Source organism: Glandiceps talaboti, chromosome 22 (genome assembly GCF_964340395.1).
Source record: "Glandiceps talaboti chromosome 22, keGlaTala1.1, whole genome shotgun sequence".
NCBI classification, from domain to species: Eukaryota; Metazoa; Hemichordata; class Enteropneusta; family Spengelidae; genus Glandiceps; species Glandiceps talaboti.
In genome coordinates this window covers 8,434,733-8,451,467 of record NC_135570.1, presented here as the reverse complement: position 1 = coordinate 8,451,467, position 16,735 = coordinate 8,434,733, and the positions used below count along the sequence as shown (strand labels likewise).

At 37.9% G+C, this 16,735-nt stretch overlaps 1 protein-coding gene across 1 annotated transcript; it reads left to right on the top strand.

Moving 5' to 3' along the window:
• Nucleotides 1-203: 203 nt before the first annotated feature.
• LOC144452178 (protein NDNF-like) lies at nt 204-14,862 on the top strand. Its single transcript, XM_078143219.1, has 3 exons — nt 204-403; nt 843-961; nt 11,105-14,862. The coding sequence occupies exons 1-3, from the start codon at nt 204-206 to the stop codon at nt 12,460-12,462; spliced, it is 1,677 nt and encodes a 558-aa protein (XP_077999345.1). The 3' UTR covers nt 12,463-14,862.
• Nucleotides 14,863-16,735: the final 1,873 nt, after the last annotated feature.

The window sequence follows — 16,735 nt, the reverse complement described above, 5'->3', positions numbered from 1 at the left end:
TACACAGTGTGTCAACTACATTTACTTAGGATGGACGGGTCTCTGGTGCCAGTGGATTCTACAGATGTTTTATGGTCTGAAGTTACAATTCTCCAAGTACTTATTTTGTCTGTAAGGAGGTTTAGCATGCGCTTTGTAACTGGATCCCACTTACGTTTCTCCTTGTTCCCTTTTTTGTTCCCGAATATAGATTTCACACAAAGATGGCATCGTTTACAGTATGTTTAGCAACGTGGCTCTATATTCTCCTAACGCCGTCCCTGATTATTTCACAAGAATTTCCGAGGAGGAAAGAAGAATATTACGACTTTCCGTCGGCACCTATAGGTATTGTTCATGATACGGGGTATTTACTGGACGGGTCGGAGTTCAGAGCGTACATTTTTAAGGACTCCGTAAAAAGGTTAGTATACTGTTAGTTTAATCAGCACATATGTTCTGTCAGCTAGAAATTGAAAACCCCAAGACGGTAGACTAAAGTTTCTATTCGATTTTGCCCTGAGGCTTTATTGATCTTATCTAATGCCACGTGTAGCAATTTCAACACAGCTGATCGTTTGTGGTCGAGACCGCAGAATAATGATCTGATAAAGTCCCAGGGAAAGCAAAAAATCTCGAGTACATCCAACTATAAGAATTAATTCTTCTATGGTTCAGTTTACATACGTAAATGAGCAAATTCTTTAACTAAAACCACGTTTTCAGGCGAAATTGGCATTACCTTTAACTATTACCATCATGTCCAACAGTTGCTTACATGGAAGATTGAACATAGCGACGTATAAAAATTGTACCGATTCCAGCAGCCCTATGGTTTACTATTATATTTTGTATAATTTCAGGTTCTTTTTCTCGGTTGACGAGGATAACACACCGGTGTCTATTACAGTAACACCATGTGCAGCATTGCTTGAGTGGCAGTTAACTTTGCTTCCAGACGAAGGAAGTGGAGACGGATCAGGTAAATGAACTAAATAATATATCTCAAAATAAAAAAAGTATATAGTGTTCCGTGCCTAAATCTTCCATACTTAATGGACGGTTATTTCCCCCCAAAAGTATTGACTTTTTCAGATATCAATTAAACTTTGTTGATACTTGATGCTACCACAACTTTTTGCTTCAATACATATGCTAGTATGATTGCGGCAAATCTTTGTTTTATAACTTCATCTTTGAAATTCTTGGAAATTCACCGCGCATTCATGTTTTATAGTGATATAGCATTTTTTGTAAAGATATGACCATATCATTCTACTAGTACAAAATTAATGTTCTCATGATATAATTTCCTATTATACTTCAGAATATTTGCTTGTGTAAGGGTTTATCGCCAGACAGTACTCCCTATCGCGCATGATATTTAAGTTACACCATTGATCAAAGTAATTCATGCTGTCCAACAAAGTAAATGTCATCTTGTTAAACAGTAGATGTCTTCTCCATCATTTTCGTAACACTGAGAGTTATTTAACTTAGAGTTAACTCAAAAGACCTCATCACAACTTTAATGTCATGGACAGATGATGAAGTGTTCAGACGACAGAATTGACCGAAGTCAGCCGTCTAACATCATATCCAGGTAGCACGTGTGAGGAAGCCTAGATATGCAGTCAAATGTAACGTAAAAGCTACATACGAAGTATGGTAGTCATCATTATCATTCTCCTCGCCAGGCCTGTTTATTTGTACTTCGCTTCTGTTGATTTACTGGTCTGAAACGAAATAATTGCTCATTCAAATTTAATTATCCGAATATTAGATGCCGTGCGCCACTTCGACCTTTAAGTGAACTTTTGTATCTTTTGTAATCCCATGTGGGGATTTGTGACGGTTTGCCTCACCTGGTGCCTTGACTGCCTACGTTTATTACAATTCAAAGCAACGAAAGTTCGCTGCAACTTCCGTGCTCCAGGGCATTTTTTTATTCTTCCAATTCTACCGACATGCTCTATAGATATTATCAGTAATTGATGAAGTATTTCACGCGTTAATACCAACTATACAACACAATCAGAACAAGAGACTGAGTTGTTTCCTCCTGAAACCATCAAAAAAGGAATTGGGAGTATCAACTCATCATATAGAATCTGGATCCCTGGGAAAGGAGTGCACTTCTTTAATCACAGTAAATTAATGTTATGAGCATTTCTTTAGGTAAAGAAGGTAAGAGGACGATTCGCGCTGAATATATAGATTACGGTGACACTTGATAAATTTGAATTTGAAATTTCCTTTGCCATAACTTCAATAAGAGTCCTGACCAAAGATTGTGAACAAAATTGACAATAGCTTTCGAAGATATTTGCACTATTCAGTAACTTGGTCACTTTAGCATAGTGTAGAAATGAAATGTATTGTGAGAGAGAAAAACATAAAAGCCATGCACAGTCGGTTACGGGTGGACGATAGCATTTCCTGTCTAAATGACCTTTGACTTGGTTAATGGCGGGTATGGTAAAACCGGGAACGTCACTTCCTTTTTGTGCCTAACCATTCATTTGGTCTCATAAAAAGAATTTCAGGTGTATCACTATCCTACCTTTTGATTTGGCCCTTGGAACCGAAAAACCACAATGTCTATCTGATGTTAATATAATGTATACAGACGCACACAAAGTTGCCACCATTTGTAAAATGTATACGACAGCGACACGTTTCCTTGTTCAAACCATTGCAAGTCAGGTGAACTATTTGATACTAAATCTCAAACTTTGCTCTGATAGCATCAACTCATAGGACACCGTGTCGTTCATAGCACTTTAGACATCATCCTCCGAGAACCATGATCTTGCTGAGAATGCACGGCACGGCAACTCTAAACCTTCACTGTTGTTGTTTTCCCCCTGGGTCATTGCTTAATTTAAGTGTAGAAATGATACATGTATGATTTATTGCTGATTTGATTTGGAATTGCACATTATGTTTCCATAGAGACAAGAGCTACAGTAGATTCAGCCTTTACGGGTCATTTCATGGCAGTTAGGGCCAATGCATAACATCAAGCATAATGCTTCTGCATGAGTTGTAAACCTTAGCCTCATATATAACTTGCAACTTCGTCAGTACGGGCGCTTGATGCAAACGCATACACTGCAATATATATATTAGCAGTTTAGTCTATGCTTCCGTATCATATAGTAGGCCCTGGACATCAAGAGATAAGTTGGCCTTAATGAAGCCAAGAAAAGGGATATCTACCGCAATCGATCGATTGCTCTGTCTTCAAGCTACTCGCTGAGTCATACTGGATTGTTGTTACCGTGGATACAGTGTACCTCGAGCATTCTAGGTCCTTATCGACTTCGAGAAACTTGCAACATTTCTTCATTACAAATATTTACTGTATAGGTTCAATATTGACACCATAGTATGTGTGTTTGCAATCAACGCTGTGGACTAAGTTGTAAAGTGACACAAAAGCTAACAAACAAAACATACGTAAAAACAAACAGAAGGCAAAATAACCCCCAAAAAACGTTTTGGGGATGTACATGCAGCTAAAATGTTCGTGGAGCAAGCACTTTGGAATTTAGAATTAGAAACCATCAATATTGCTGGTACGCTTCTGGTTTTGCATTTGATAGACGAAATCACACCAAATTCTTCCTGCAAACTTCAAAGACGCTGGCAATCAATGTATATGTTTGAGAAGCAGACCAGGACACAAGAATACATTACAGGGCAGTTTTAATGGTCATGACAATGACTTTGCATTTAACAGTCAAGCTTCAAGGACAATGCACTGGTGTAAAGATCTATATCTCAGTTAATAGTATAAGGTCTTCTTGTCAACTACATTCAAAGGAACGATCCTAATCACCTAATCCCCAATTACAAAAAACACAAACCAAACTATAATGTATATAAAAGGGTTGCTATTTCCTAGATAGTCGTTTCTCACTTCTACAGATGTAATGGTTCAATGGAATGAAATCAAGACTATTTCAATTACATTTTGAAGTCAACTTTTCGCGCTCTCTTTAACACAAATGATCAATATTGAATAACAACAGACAATGTATAATATATGATGTTTGATGCACACAAGTCTGCAGTCGGCCTAAATAAGTTATTTACTGACACACGTGTAATAAAAGATCCCACATCTAAAGTTCACTCTTTTCAACATTGAGTAATACGTCGTTTGCATTGTCTTTTTATATGCGTCTACAACTTTATCTTCGATAATCATCAACACACCGTTGGACCGTCGATGTTGAAGGTTTTCCCAGGGATCTCGTCATTACTGTAGTTGGTAACTAGCGATATGTTCACCATCGGCAGATTTCACACATTTTCTCATTCCCACCGCAATTCTGTCCGATGACTCATCGTAACCATGGAGATCCCTACTTAGCTAGTATGGCCATGCTATAAATTTGAACTGTTAACCACCCATTTCATGCTCTCAATTTACTGCACACAAGTGACAAATCGTTCTAAATTACGAAAGTAAACATAATAAAGGGAAATACATGCCTGCCATGCAATATGATCGGCTGACAAATTACTTACTATACTGTTCATTTTTATATCTATTTTCTGTAGTGGTCAGATTACAATAGGAACGATATTAATTTTACAAGGCATATGGAGTATCATATTAAAATATGAAAATTGGTTATATTGTATATATTGCACAGTAGCATTTTGAGTAACTTCTACAATGTGTCAGGGTTCATAACAATGGCATCACCTTGACTGTGAGATAATACGGCAATAAACTTGTTAATGACCTGGGATTATAACATTTAACTTGTAGAAGGTGATGTATATCACTTTTTAAGCAATTATGAATAAAGTCGTGCCATTTGCTTTAGTTATACATGTGATTAATGTGCATATGCACCACAGTTTCTTTTAGTTTTCTTTTAGTTTACTTTTAAAGGAATAGGATACCTTCTAGATTCACTTTGTATTATAATAACTTGGATATTAAACGATATAAATTGCGCTGTTAGCATTCACCTTCAGCAAAAGTACGGAGCTGGCATCCCTCAGAACTTAGGCGGAAGTGAAGTACTGGCCTTCCTATAGGCAACTTCCGTTAAACATCTTATCAACTGTTTTTTATTGTTATTGAATACAAGTTGTCGACAACATGTTTAATGGAAGTTCGCTAGCAAGGCCTGTACGTCACTTCCGCCTATGTCCAGATAGATGCCAACTCATTCACTCAAGTGAAAGTGATGAAACTAAACTATTCATCCCGTTTAATATCCAAAGGTTTTATGAAACGTAGTGAATGCATTCACAAAGTATCCTTCCCCTCTCAGCTTTGGTGCTATTACTATGAATAGCTTCATGCATTCGTGATCTGACAGTCTAAATGTGTATAGCGTGATCCACGTTAAATGCCCAGTTCACTGAGCTTTCCAGTTAATCTTTAGTGTGAAATACATCTTGTAAACTATGCAAAACTAACAGAATGAATCAGATAAAACGAGAAGCCAAAAGTCCCAAGTCGATAATTTGAACGTACTTTTCGTGGAAGAAAGCTTACATGTTAGCAATGTATATGTTATTTATCGTTTATTTGCTGCGCAAACGATGAGTCATCCTCCGGTGTCTAATAGCCTCTATCTAAAAATCAATGTGTACGATATTGCTGGATTACCTGGCCTATCACATGGGTCCCACAATGACAACTAGCGTTTTTTTTTTAAGTAAGCCTCTGGACACCGGTGATGTCACTCTTACACGGTTGCATAGGAATTGGATGCAAGCAATGATTTAAACGCTAATTTAGTCGTTTTGATTACTGTTTCGATAATCTACCTTTTACTTTCACTTCTTTAACCATACGACGTTCACGCTGCAGGTGACACGACAATCCCTCTTCCGATAGAAATAAAATGTACTGATAACGTTAGTCTCAAATTGATAATTTAAAGCAGTTAGACAAGTCCTTAAATTACTGGAATTAATGGTTATTTTCATTTATTATTGCGTTGTGATCATTCCCTACGTTCTGAAACTGTTACAATTTAAAATACTGGTCTTCAGAAATTATTTAGTCTCATAATGAGTATGGATGTATGATGTATGTATGTACGTATGTGTGTATGTATGTATGTATGTATGTATGTATGTATGTATGTATGTATGTATGTATGTATGTATGTATGTATGTATGTATGTATGTATGTATGTGTGTGTGTGTGTGTGTGTATGTAAGTATGCATGCATGCATGCATGCATGTATGTATGTATGTATGTATGTATGTATGTATGCATGTATGTATGTATGTATGTATGTGTGTATGTGTGTATGTGTGTATGTATGTATGTATGTATGTATGTATGTATGTATGTATGTATGTATGTATGTATGTATGCATCTCTGCATATGTGTGTATGTGTGTGTGTGTGTGTGTGTGAGTAGGTAGGTAGGTATATGTCTGTCTGTCTGTCTGTCTGTCTGTCAAGGAATTGTCTATCACTTTTCTCTATATTTTCAAATATGTAAGTAGGGCAGGCATGGTTAATACTGTTTACACTTAAGATATAGATGCGGAGATCTTCAACCTTCGACAATTTATATGCATTAACTGTAAAATTTGTATAATCCACGAATTTTGTTTTTCATCATCTTTTGATCGTCTACCGATGTATGCTGTCAATACAATGCTCTGAATACTGTATCAAATAAACTGATGTAAAATTGTTCAGTTATTCAAGCCATTGTATAATTATTTTACTCCAAGCAACTAAAACATTATTCGAGTACATGCGTCTCCCATACCGTGAGGCCTATCTTTCATTCAGACTATCGAATACGACCTTGCAGCGAAATAGATATTCCCAAACGACCCACGAAAAAAATTTCCCTAACTACCTAAAAGTTTCACTTCCTGTTCCCGCAAACAATCCATTATTCTTAAAATAGCTCATGGGCCAGCACATTTGTCATTTTTTATTTGTGTATATAATGAAATGTGAAATATCAGTAATTATTGAGATGTAAATACACATAACATATTTCCGCGCCGGAAATAAATGGTGACTCTGAGGACCCGGTTATTTAGGTAGACACTCCATCAAATATAATTGTTATGAAGTACAGCAGTATACACACAGTTGAATCACGATGTATCCCAATTAGTATATATTACTTTTACTGCCAGTTTCTTACCACACCCATACTATCTCTCTTTAGACACCGCCAAACGACCGTTTACTTCCCCATTGGGTAGTTAACTGTTAAAATAACGTGGAAATGAGTTGTGTATCTTCAATTTCATATGACGCCTCGAGGACTAGATTAAAGAGAAATTGTCGAAGCTAAAGTACACTTGGTACATGACAGATGAAAGGTGTGCACACACAGACACACACACAGACAGACACACGCACACACACATACCTACCTACATACATACCTACATATATACATACATACATACATACATCATACATACATACATACATACATACATACATACATACATACATACATACATACACACACACACACACACACACACATACATACATACATACATACATACATACATACATACATACATACATACATACATACATACATAAGCTTACTGTATACATATTGTAAGTAATATATCCACAGACATTGAAAGTTTCTATATTTCTTAGGATATAATTGTGTTTAGTCATCTCAAATTATTGTGTTTTGTGTTTGTAATGATAAGGCTGTCGTTTGAACATTAATTTTGAGTTATCAAGCATGATAGTAGAAGCACGTTATTGTTTGGTTCATTCATTCATTCATTCATTCATTCATTCATTCATTCATTCATTCATTCATTCATTCATCAATCCATCCATCCATCCACACATACAATCAATCATTTTTATATTTGCAACAGAAAAATCATAGGTGCGTAGTGATATATCATTATTAATTTGCGTGATTAGACCAACCAACATCATTGACCAATAGCAATCGACATATTTTCAAATCACTAAGTTGTATCATTTACATCTGAAAGTAGGGCAAGTGTTGTCAGTTGATGTAGGGAAACGGAAGTAACACACTGAAGGTTTTGATTGGGTTGCTTTGCAAGCTTCGTTTTAATTGACGGTGTTCCAAAATTTGTATTCACATAGCGTCTAAGGTAGCCTTAAAGAAGCGTCTGATCGTCAGTTGGGGAGTGGTGGAGACAGTAATTCCGTTGCTTTGTTTGACAAGTGGCGGCAACATCATTGACACTCCGGGAAACCAATCCCGATGAGCGTGCCAAGCGCGGCATTTGATTAGCTTAATACATTTGTATGGGGACACCGCATGTTGCAATTAGGGAAGTAACGTAGATACTAGTTTACACAACGGGAATCGGTCTCTGACAGCTCATTTAAGAAGCAAAGCATCGAGTCCAATCCGTGAGTTCGGAAGCTTTGATCTATTATAGCATTGAGTTTGTCTTAATGTAAAAAAGACTTAAGTAAATCTCGATAACCCGTCATAGTGAGAAATTAAAACCGTGAAGTCTCGTCAGCCTGCTAAGATTGCTTTCATATTCAGTCGATACCGACGTCGCTTGGATTGATAAAAACGGTAATCTGTGTCGTTGATGTAAATTGTGTCGACCTAAACCCCGTTATTCTAATTCCAACCGGCACCTCCTGTGATATATCCAAGGTTAACGTGTCGAACTACAAGTCCCTACTAAGTATGTTAAACATGCTTCAGTGGTGCCGCCATCAAAGTCTAATTTTTAATCTGTGTATACTTCACGGAAGGTGTGTAGATGGTAGCGCAACGTAACTATCTCCTCCGTCATTGCTTCTGAAAGGAGTACAGTTTCCTATCGACGTACTACTTAAGATTACACATGTACACCTTTACATCGTATTGGAAAGGGGGTTGGGGTACGGTGGGGTTGTATTCCGTTTGATAACCTGATGTGATGAATCGGAGCAGTCGCCCGATTATAACCCGCCTGTGCTTCGGGGACCCATGCTACGAAAACCCTGATACATAGTAACTTGGGACGCACAAAATAAGCCCTTGTTTCTAGGCAGAAATTTAGATGATGGTTTTGTCTGAAATATACATGCATGGAAGAATGAATCTGCGACCTTTGTGTCACCTCGATCAAGAACTCCTACGCGTTATGTAGTAGATGTATATGTTTATCAAAACATGCCAAAATATTACCAGGGTGTATAGATTCGCTGATGTGATACAAATTAATGTTACTACTACCACAGCAGACAATTTCATTTCAACACTAGTGTCATTGAACACGATGCGATACGAGATTTGCTATCAATTAATCGGCGAAATAAGACTTGTTATCAATAAATCGATTGAACCAATGAAATAATAATTGCCGTCACTGGTTTCATCGCTATATGTGTTAGCATAGAAATTAAATTTGGACGAATGTGTCGTGATCACATTATTACTGGCTAAAGTGCTAAGCTTTCTGACGCCAAATATTCTATATGCAGGATTTTATACATAATAAAGATTCTCTCTCGCATGTCATTATAGAGTTATTTTAACGGTACTCAACACGTAGGACGGTATTACTGTAGCATTGAGTATCTCTCTCAAAGTGAGAGAAATGTGGATCTTCAGAATGCATCGTTTAGAAATATTATGATTCTTGACATAATTAATTATTTATTGACGTGTTACTTCTGATTTGAGGCGTGCAACTTGTCGATGAAAAAAATGTACATGATAGGTATGAAACTAGGGTTTATCGATGATACAGCGGCAAGGTACATTTGCATATTTTAAAATTATTTTGATGAAAAAACATGATCTGAGTACAATTATTGCAAGTAAAAAACACTTTCCCAAGTCTCGATACAATCACTGCTTAGCGGGGTGTTAGAAATCCATGACAATTTCGACTCCATACAAAATGCTAGGCTAGAGGAAATACCAGAAAATGTGGAACACTAGCAATAGATCCGGGTCTTTATATTGTGAATTACTAAACACGTGCTGCAGAAACCATATCCCAGTATAAAGTTAAACCCTAAAGACTGCAGCTGGCAAGTTATCAACGCACTTTGAGAATGTAATACGAATATTCTTTCCGCGTTCGCCTAGATTTGGGTCGTAAAGGACAACGTCTTATCATCTACGAACGTTGACCTTCGAGACGACGTTGAAAAATTGGCCTGAAAGTCTCATTTCTCAGGAGGTAGGCGAACTGCAACGTCACTTGTTTATGACTACGATGGTCACAGTTGGCTTGATGAGTCACAATCAGTTTGGATTGCAGAAAGATTCTAATTGGAATGGGCACTTCAGCCAAATCTCTCGTTAAACATTTATGATGATTTTTACACTTTTCGTGTTGCAACACCCACGTCAACAATTCCCACCGCAACCAAGTTATCAAAAGTTGTAATTTATAACTCGCGCTGACTCATAGAAAAAATATCTTGTCAATAAAAAAGTATGAAGAACGGCAAATCGAAAATGCAACTAATACGAACCAACTGCTAATATGTGACTAAGCCTATTCCATGTTTATACACGTTCAAGGACACGTCGTAAATATGTTTGATTTATGAACCTATTTTGGCAAGTCTGGCTCCGGTCTTTCTTATAATCTATGCAGGTGTCTGATACTAAAACATTATGTTAAGAAAGTCCTTACCTATAGAGCAAGGCTAGAGTGAATCCTGGATAAAAACCACCACACTATCTGAGTGAATTAAACGATTGCTTGTGCATGGACTTCAAAATATCGACAAATATGTGAAAATAGATAATTAGAAAATATATTGTGTGAACAAATGAAGACCTAGCTATAATGGTAGTTTAGAATAGTTCATTCTACTCGTTCTCTTCACAGCTTACTTTCGTTCGAATCTTGAATAACATGAACATAGAGATGTATATGAGAAAACGAAAGATTCAGAAACCACAAGAATTACGAATGAGGGCGCTAATTAATGTGGCATGCGCCAAACCGGCATGGTACTGTCCTGATCTCTCTACACATTTAACTGTTTATCCCTGATTAAGCAAACAAACAAACAAACGAGCAAACAAACAAACAAAACAAATAAACAAACATATACACATGGCAACAATAACTCTATTTGGTTTACTGTGACAAACATTTGACAGCTTTTTTTATTTCACACACAGGTGATGATTTGGATAAAAATTTCGAGGAGCAACGCGCAGGTTTACGAACGGACCAATCAAGTACACTTTTAAAAACCTATGTTGGGTATTCGAGGAGTACTTATCTCGCCCATGATTCGCCTGCTGGGGACTTCATGCTGGAAATACGGTCAGGGGATGCAGATAGCACTGTCTATCTTTATGCCACGACGACACCGGACTCTGATCAACCGTACCCACACCTGCCGACTGACCCAATTCTTGACATCACATCTGTTCAAAGGAACACTTTAACACTTGGTTGGAAATCATCGCCGACTGAAAGTATATATAATAGTCCTCTAAAGTATTGTGTAACTGCAAACACAGACAAAAACTTTGAGACTTTCTGTGGATTTCAAAGTTATCATAGCATCGAACCTCCGCCGTCTCTTCCACCGGACTTCGGCTTCGGCTTTGAATTTGAGAACGAAATTAAAGAGCGTCATCGAGAGAGCCGACGGAGATACAAACAACGACAGCGAGAACTGAAAGATAACGATTTTCGAATGGAGTGTGTTGGTACCAAGACGCAGCACACATTTACCGACTTGCTTCCTGGGAAACAGTATTATTTTGATCTTTTCGCCATCAACACTGTTAACAACTTCAGCACTGCGTACCAAGGGGCGACGCTCAAGATACGGAAACGTAATCACCATAAGGTAATTGAAATGAAAGATGGCAAGGTAGTGAGTTCTTCGGTAAGAAAGTCAAATTCTCCCAAATCATTCCGTTTTCGAGTGTTTGAATCAGCTGACGAACTGCTCTTTACCATTCACCCCTGCTCAACCCAAGTGTATGCCGAAATTTGGAAAGAAAACGAAATGATTCGCGGAATGGAGGTAGCGGATTTGAAAAACTTATCCCTTGATCAAATAAGTCCGGGAGATTACTATTTAAAAGTCTCGAATTCCAGACAGAGATCTGCGTCCGTGAAAGTATCCGTCACTACGAGGCCGTCAAAATACCCCTACCCACGAATGCCCTCGGATACCATCGTGAGAGAATACGATAAGTTACGTCGATGTGATTCGGTCACGTTGGCGTGGTTAGGGACAAAGGAAAGATCACATTACTGCTTCTATATGAGGGAGGAATCCGGTGAAAGGCGGCACTCAAGGAGGCCGAATACATGTCTTGGACCGGACATGCGCAAAAAGACAGAAAAAATGTACTGTCGCCATTATAATACAAGAGAAGGGAAGAACGTTTTGATGGAGAGGGTGATGGGTTTATCACCAGCTACGGCATATAAATTTGATATCTATGTTGATAGCTACGGAACAGAGACACTTCCATACCAAAGTGTTTGGGTGACAACGAAGGAGAATTGTTAGGTTATGTTACATCTAATGTGACTATAGTGACATTTAACATTTTCAGACACTTTTAACACACTTCTAGTCATAACGTGGAACAAATTTACATGAAAAGCTAAGACGAAGTGTTACAAAGTAAAGAGACACTTCAGAAGGTCTCGGCTATTCCTGCATTCCACCCTTCATATCGTTATGTTGTTCTCAGACAGACAGACAGACAGACAGACAGACAGACAGACAGACTGTACAGCAGTGTCCTTTTGACTCCTCTGAGCTCTGCTTGAACACAAGTTATATAAGCCAAAGCGACAGTTATATTTTAAACTACTGATCAGGGAAGAGTTCAAGCTCAAGTATATGATGTGGAAGGATCCCAGATGATTTCGACGACATAAACCGAATAACTGGGAATTTTTTTTTAATGGTAAATGACAGACGTAGCTGGAAAGGATCCGGAAGACGTACGTCACGTGGTAGTATCGTCACGAGACACTTGTGTGCGTTGTGTTGCTGCTTTGCCACATTGCATTTTTTTTTTATCAAAAGCATTTATGATTTACGGAAAATGTAAAAAAAAAAAAAAAAAAAAACCTACATCGAGAGATATTTTATAAATTTTTGGGCTGTTATGAACAAGCTGAGAGCCCAAGTTTATTTTTGTGTTTATAAGGTCGTATTTATCAAAAATTATATACATAAAATACTGTAGTTGATAACATGGTCAGTCGAATGCATGCTTTTTTTTTCTTTTGCAGACCCAATGCTAGCAATGATTTTGTCGGTTTTTTAAAAATTTACTTCGAACGTTTGACGAAAAGTCTTTACTTGTGTAATCATACGATGGCACAGTTGCACAGAAAGAATGTATTTGATTTCGTTTTCTGTTGTTGCACTGTCACAAATATGAACAGGGTGGCATTTGATTGTTAGCTTGCCTGATATATGAAAATCTCGAAATTGTCACCTGCAAATGCTTATTTAAGTACACTGGAGAAGAAGAATGCTTTGATCAGTTTATCTTGCTGTTCTTCAGTGGCACAAGAAAACTTTAGTCTGTAATACTGTTCTGGGGCGTGAATATTATGAAGAAGGACTTACCTTTTCCGACTGGGTGTCTTTGAGGTCCGCTGCATCCAGCTCCTGTACAAAGTCTATGATTGTAAATATCTTTTGAAATACGACGAACGTTATTTACCCAGGTGACTCGATCCAAGCTTTAATACTTTTTCTTCAATGAGATGTTTTAGTGAAACGTTGGTGGCAGGCAGTAACAATTGGCTACACTACTGCACATGGACTCATTTGACCCATTCTTTCGAAAACTGAAAAGTAAGAAGAAAATAAGCCAAGACTTTATTTATGTTTTCAAGGCCAGTAAAATATGTAATGTATGCCACATCTTCGAGTACTCGTAAGTCAGAAATTCGAACGAGCCAAGGGAAAGTGTGGTAGCTAAATTGTGTATGAGCTCAATGACAGAAATCCCGTCCGCCATTTTGTTTCGACTGACATGACCTTTGTAGCCTTTCAACTTTGAACTGTGACGCATCAATTGTATTTCAAGTCTCGTGTGTTTCTGTAACTTAAACTTGAACTCAAATATAAATATTATTGTATATGACACAAAAATGTGAGCAAAAATATAATCAAATTCAATACCTATTAACAATATCAATAGCCAAGTCTGAGAGTGTGTTGTGTATGTCACTGTCGTGTCAACAAGTATTATAATTTTTCATTGGTAGACTCTGACACTTGTAGATATCAAAACGGGAGAAACAAACACTCCCCTCTCAACTCATGTAACTTTTGGCTTCCACTCTTTTCAGCTGACTACCACAAAAGTACACTCTCATTAAACCAACTGTTTTGAACTATTTTTCTGATCCGACGAAAGGAGATTCAGCTCGTCATGTAACACTGTTTGCAATATGCCCTTTGACCCCTCACTTTAATCTTTCAAAAAAAAAAGTATTTGTCTGCATGCCTGTTATATAAAGTACAATCAATTTGGTATATCGTAAAAATATAAATTAATGATTGGGGTTATAAGAAATTATGACAAGAGAGGGAGATAAAGAGCTTCACAGAACTGTGGACAAGTAGCGATTATAAGCCAGACTTGAGTTGTCTGCGTCTGGAGAAGCTTCGAAATGGCGCCCTCATACGGCAAATAGTGAATTGCGTGCGATAGATGTCCCTTGAATAATCATTACGGTGTTACTTAAAAAGAAAATTGTTAACTTAATTATTTTTTTGATGAACCAGTGCAAAGGAAGATATGTATGTTATACCTGGTGTAATATATTTGAATATGATAATTTTGTAACAATTGGCACAACTTTCTCTCTAGTCAGGTGTATGCTATTTAAGACACTTCCATTTGAATGTAGTTACTGGATCACAGTGACATTTTCCTTTTAGTGGTATTACCCAAATAAATCCACCTAGCTTGTATCAGAAATACTTATCGTGTGTTTGTATTCCTCTTAATTGTGTGTGTACGTATTTGTCATATTACATACTCTGTAGAGCTGAGCTGTAACGTCTCAGTCGAGATGGTCAGAGAGAGAGAGAGAGAGAGAGAGAGAGAGAGAGAGAGAGAGAGAGAGAGAGAGAGAGAGAGAGAGAGAGAGAGAGAGAGAGAGAGAGAGAGAGAGAGAGAGAGAGAGAGAGAGAGAAGAGAGAGAGAGAGAGAGCGAGCGAGAGAGAGAGAGAAAGAGAGAGAGAGCGAGAGACAGACAGACAGACAGTCAGACAGACAGTGACAGACAGACAAAGAGAGAGGAGCAAGCATACAGACAGACAGACAGACAGACAGACAGACAGAAAAAGAGAGACAGACAGACAGACAGACAGACAGACAGACTAGACAGAGAGACAGACTGACAGACAGGCAGAGTGAGAGGGGAGGGAGGAGACAGAGTGAGAACGAGAAGGGGAGGGAGAGAGACAGACAGACAGAGAGACAGAGGAATGGGAGAGGATGGGGAGAAACAGAGTGAGAGCTAGAGAGGAGGGGGGGGTAAAAGAGAGGGGGAGGGGAGAGGGGGACTGAGACATACAGACAGACTCAAATTCGAATTGCATTCAACTTGAAGGCGTGGGATGTTACGCCCTCGACTCAGCGGCACAAAGATTGCAAACAGAACATACAGTTGCTCTAGGACATGGAAGATTCAGAAAGATGTTCCAATATATCAGCGATGGGAAATTTTCAAACAGGAAACTATAGTGAAAAAAATCAACATTTTGTAATATAATTTGTTTCCGGAAGTCAACCGGACCATGAACTTGAACATAAACACGAAATATAAATGATACATCGCTGACACTATGATTTCATGACTAACTTTTCCATACAGCTTTTGACTGGTCCAATAACATGACTTTGACCAAATCCATCACACCAGACCCTCTCTCTTGATATTCATAATGTAATTACTGTGAGCAAAACTGAGTAAAATGTAAAAAAAATCTCTTCCCAAATACTTAACCAATTGTGACAATGCATTGATTTCGTATATTCTGAGAAATTCAAACCGGTTGAAAATTTAACAGGTAAAGGATAAACGTGCAGCTGTGACGTTTTTAAAAAAATGCTTTGTTAGGTACAATAACTGACTCATACTATCGTATCCCTGAAAAAAATTGCATTACCTGTGGATAAACGTATTTTTTGTAACCTTATACACGATAAAAATCAATACAAATCAAATCGATATTTGGTTCCGCAACCACCGTGACAAATCAGCGCCCTCAACGGCAAACATCATTTCAACCAATTTTTGTACTGCTTATGGATAATATCGACTACTGGCTTATGGTAATCACACACACTCAAAAACAAACACACACAACATACATATATAGTCTAGCTGCTAGACCATCGCGCAATTCTGCTCAATCTAAAAGCTACCTTGAGTCGCATAGTACTGAAGGCACTGTCGAGGGCTTGACCAACTCGTAATCGGAACTGGAGTTGTATGTGGGAGCTGAACAATAGACCTAGCTATATTATCATTCTTCCGTTGTTCGAATTCCTTCCGAGATCCAAGGTAGTACAATACTGATATATAAACACCATAACGGATAGCACAGTGATTTTAATAATTTCGAGCGTATTTTGGGTACTACATTAGAAACGGTTGATAACATATACACCTACGAGACCCCTGGTCCTATCCTAAGCAAGATAACAGACATTTCAAGTTGCAATCGCCTTCGACAGTTCTACAGTGCCATGAAAGCCGATTTTTTAAAAAAGTACAGGATGGGCCACATTCACTAG

Bases quoted from the DNA above. Each gene is read 5' to 3' on its own strand.
- LOC144452178 (XM_078143219.1), top strand. From the start codon at position 204: ATGGCATCGTTTACAGTATGTTTAGCAACGTGGCTCTATATTCTCCTA. The intron at 404-842 runs GTTAGTATACTG...GTATAATTTCAG, and splicing joins TTTAAGGACTCCGTAAAAAG to GTTCTTTTTCTCGGTTGACG. The intron at 962-11,104 runs GTAAATGAACTA...TTTCACACACAG, and splicing joins AGGAAGTGGAGACGGATCAG to GTGATGATTTGGATAAAAAT.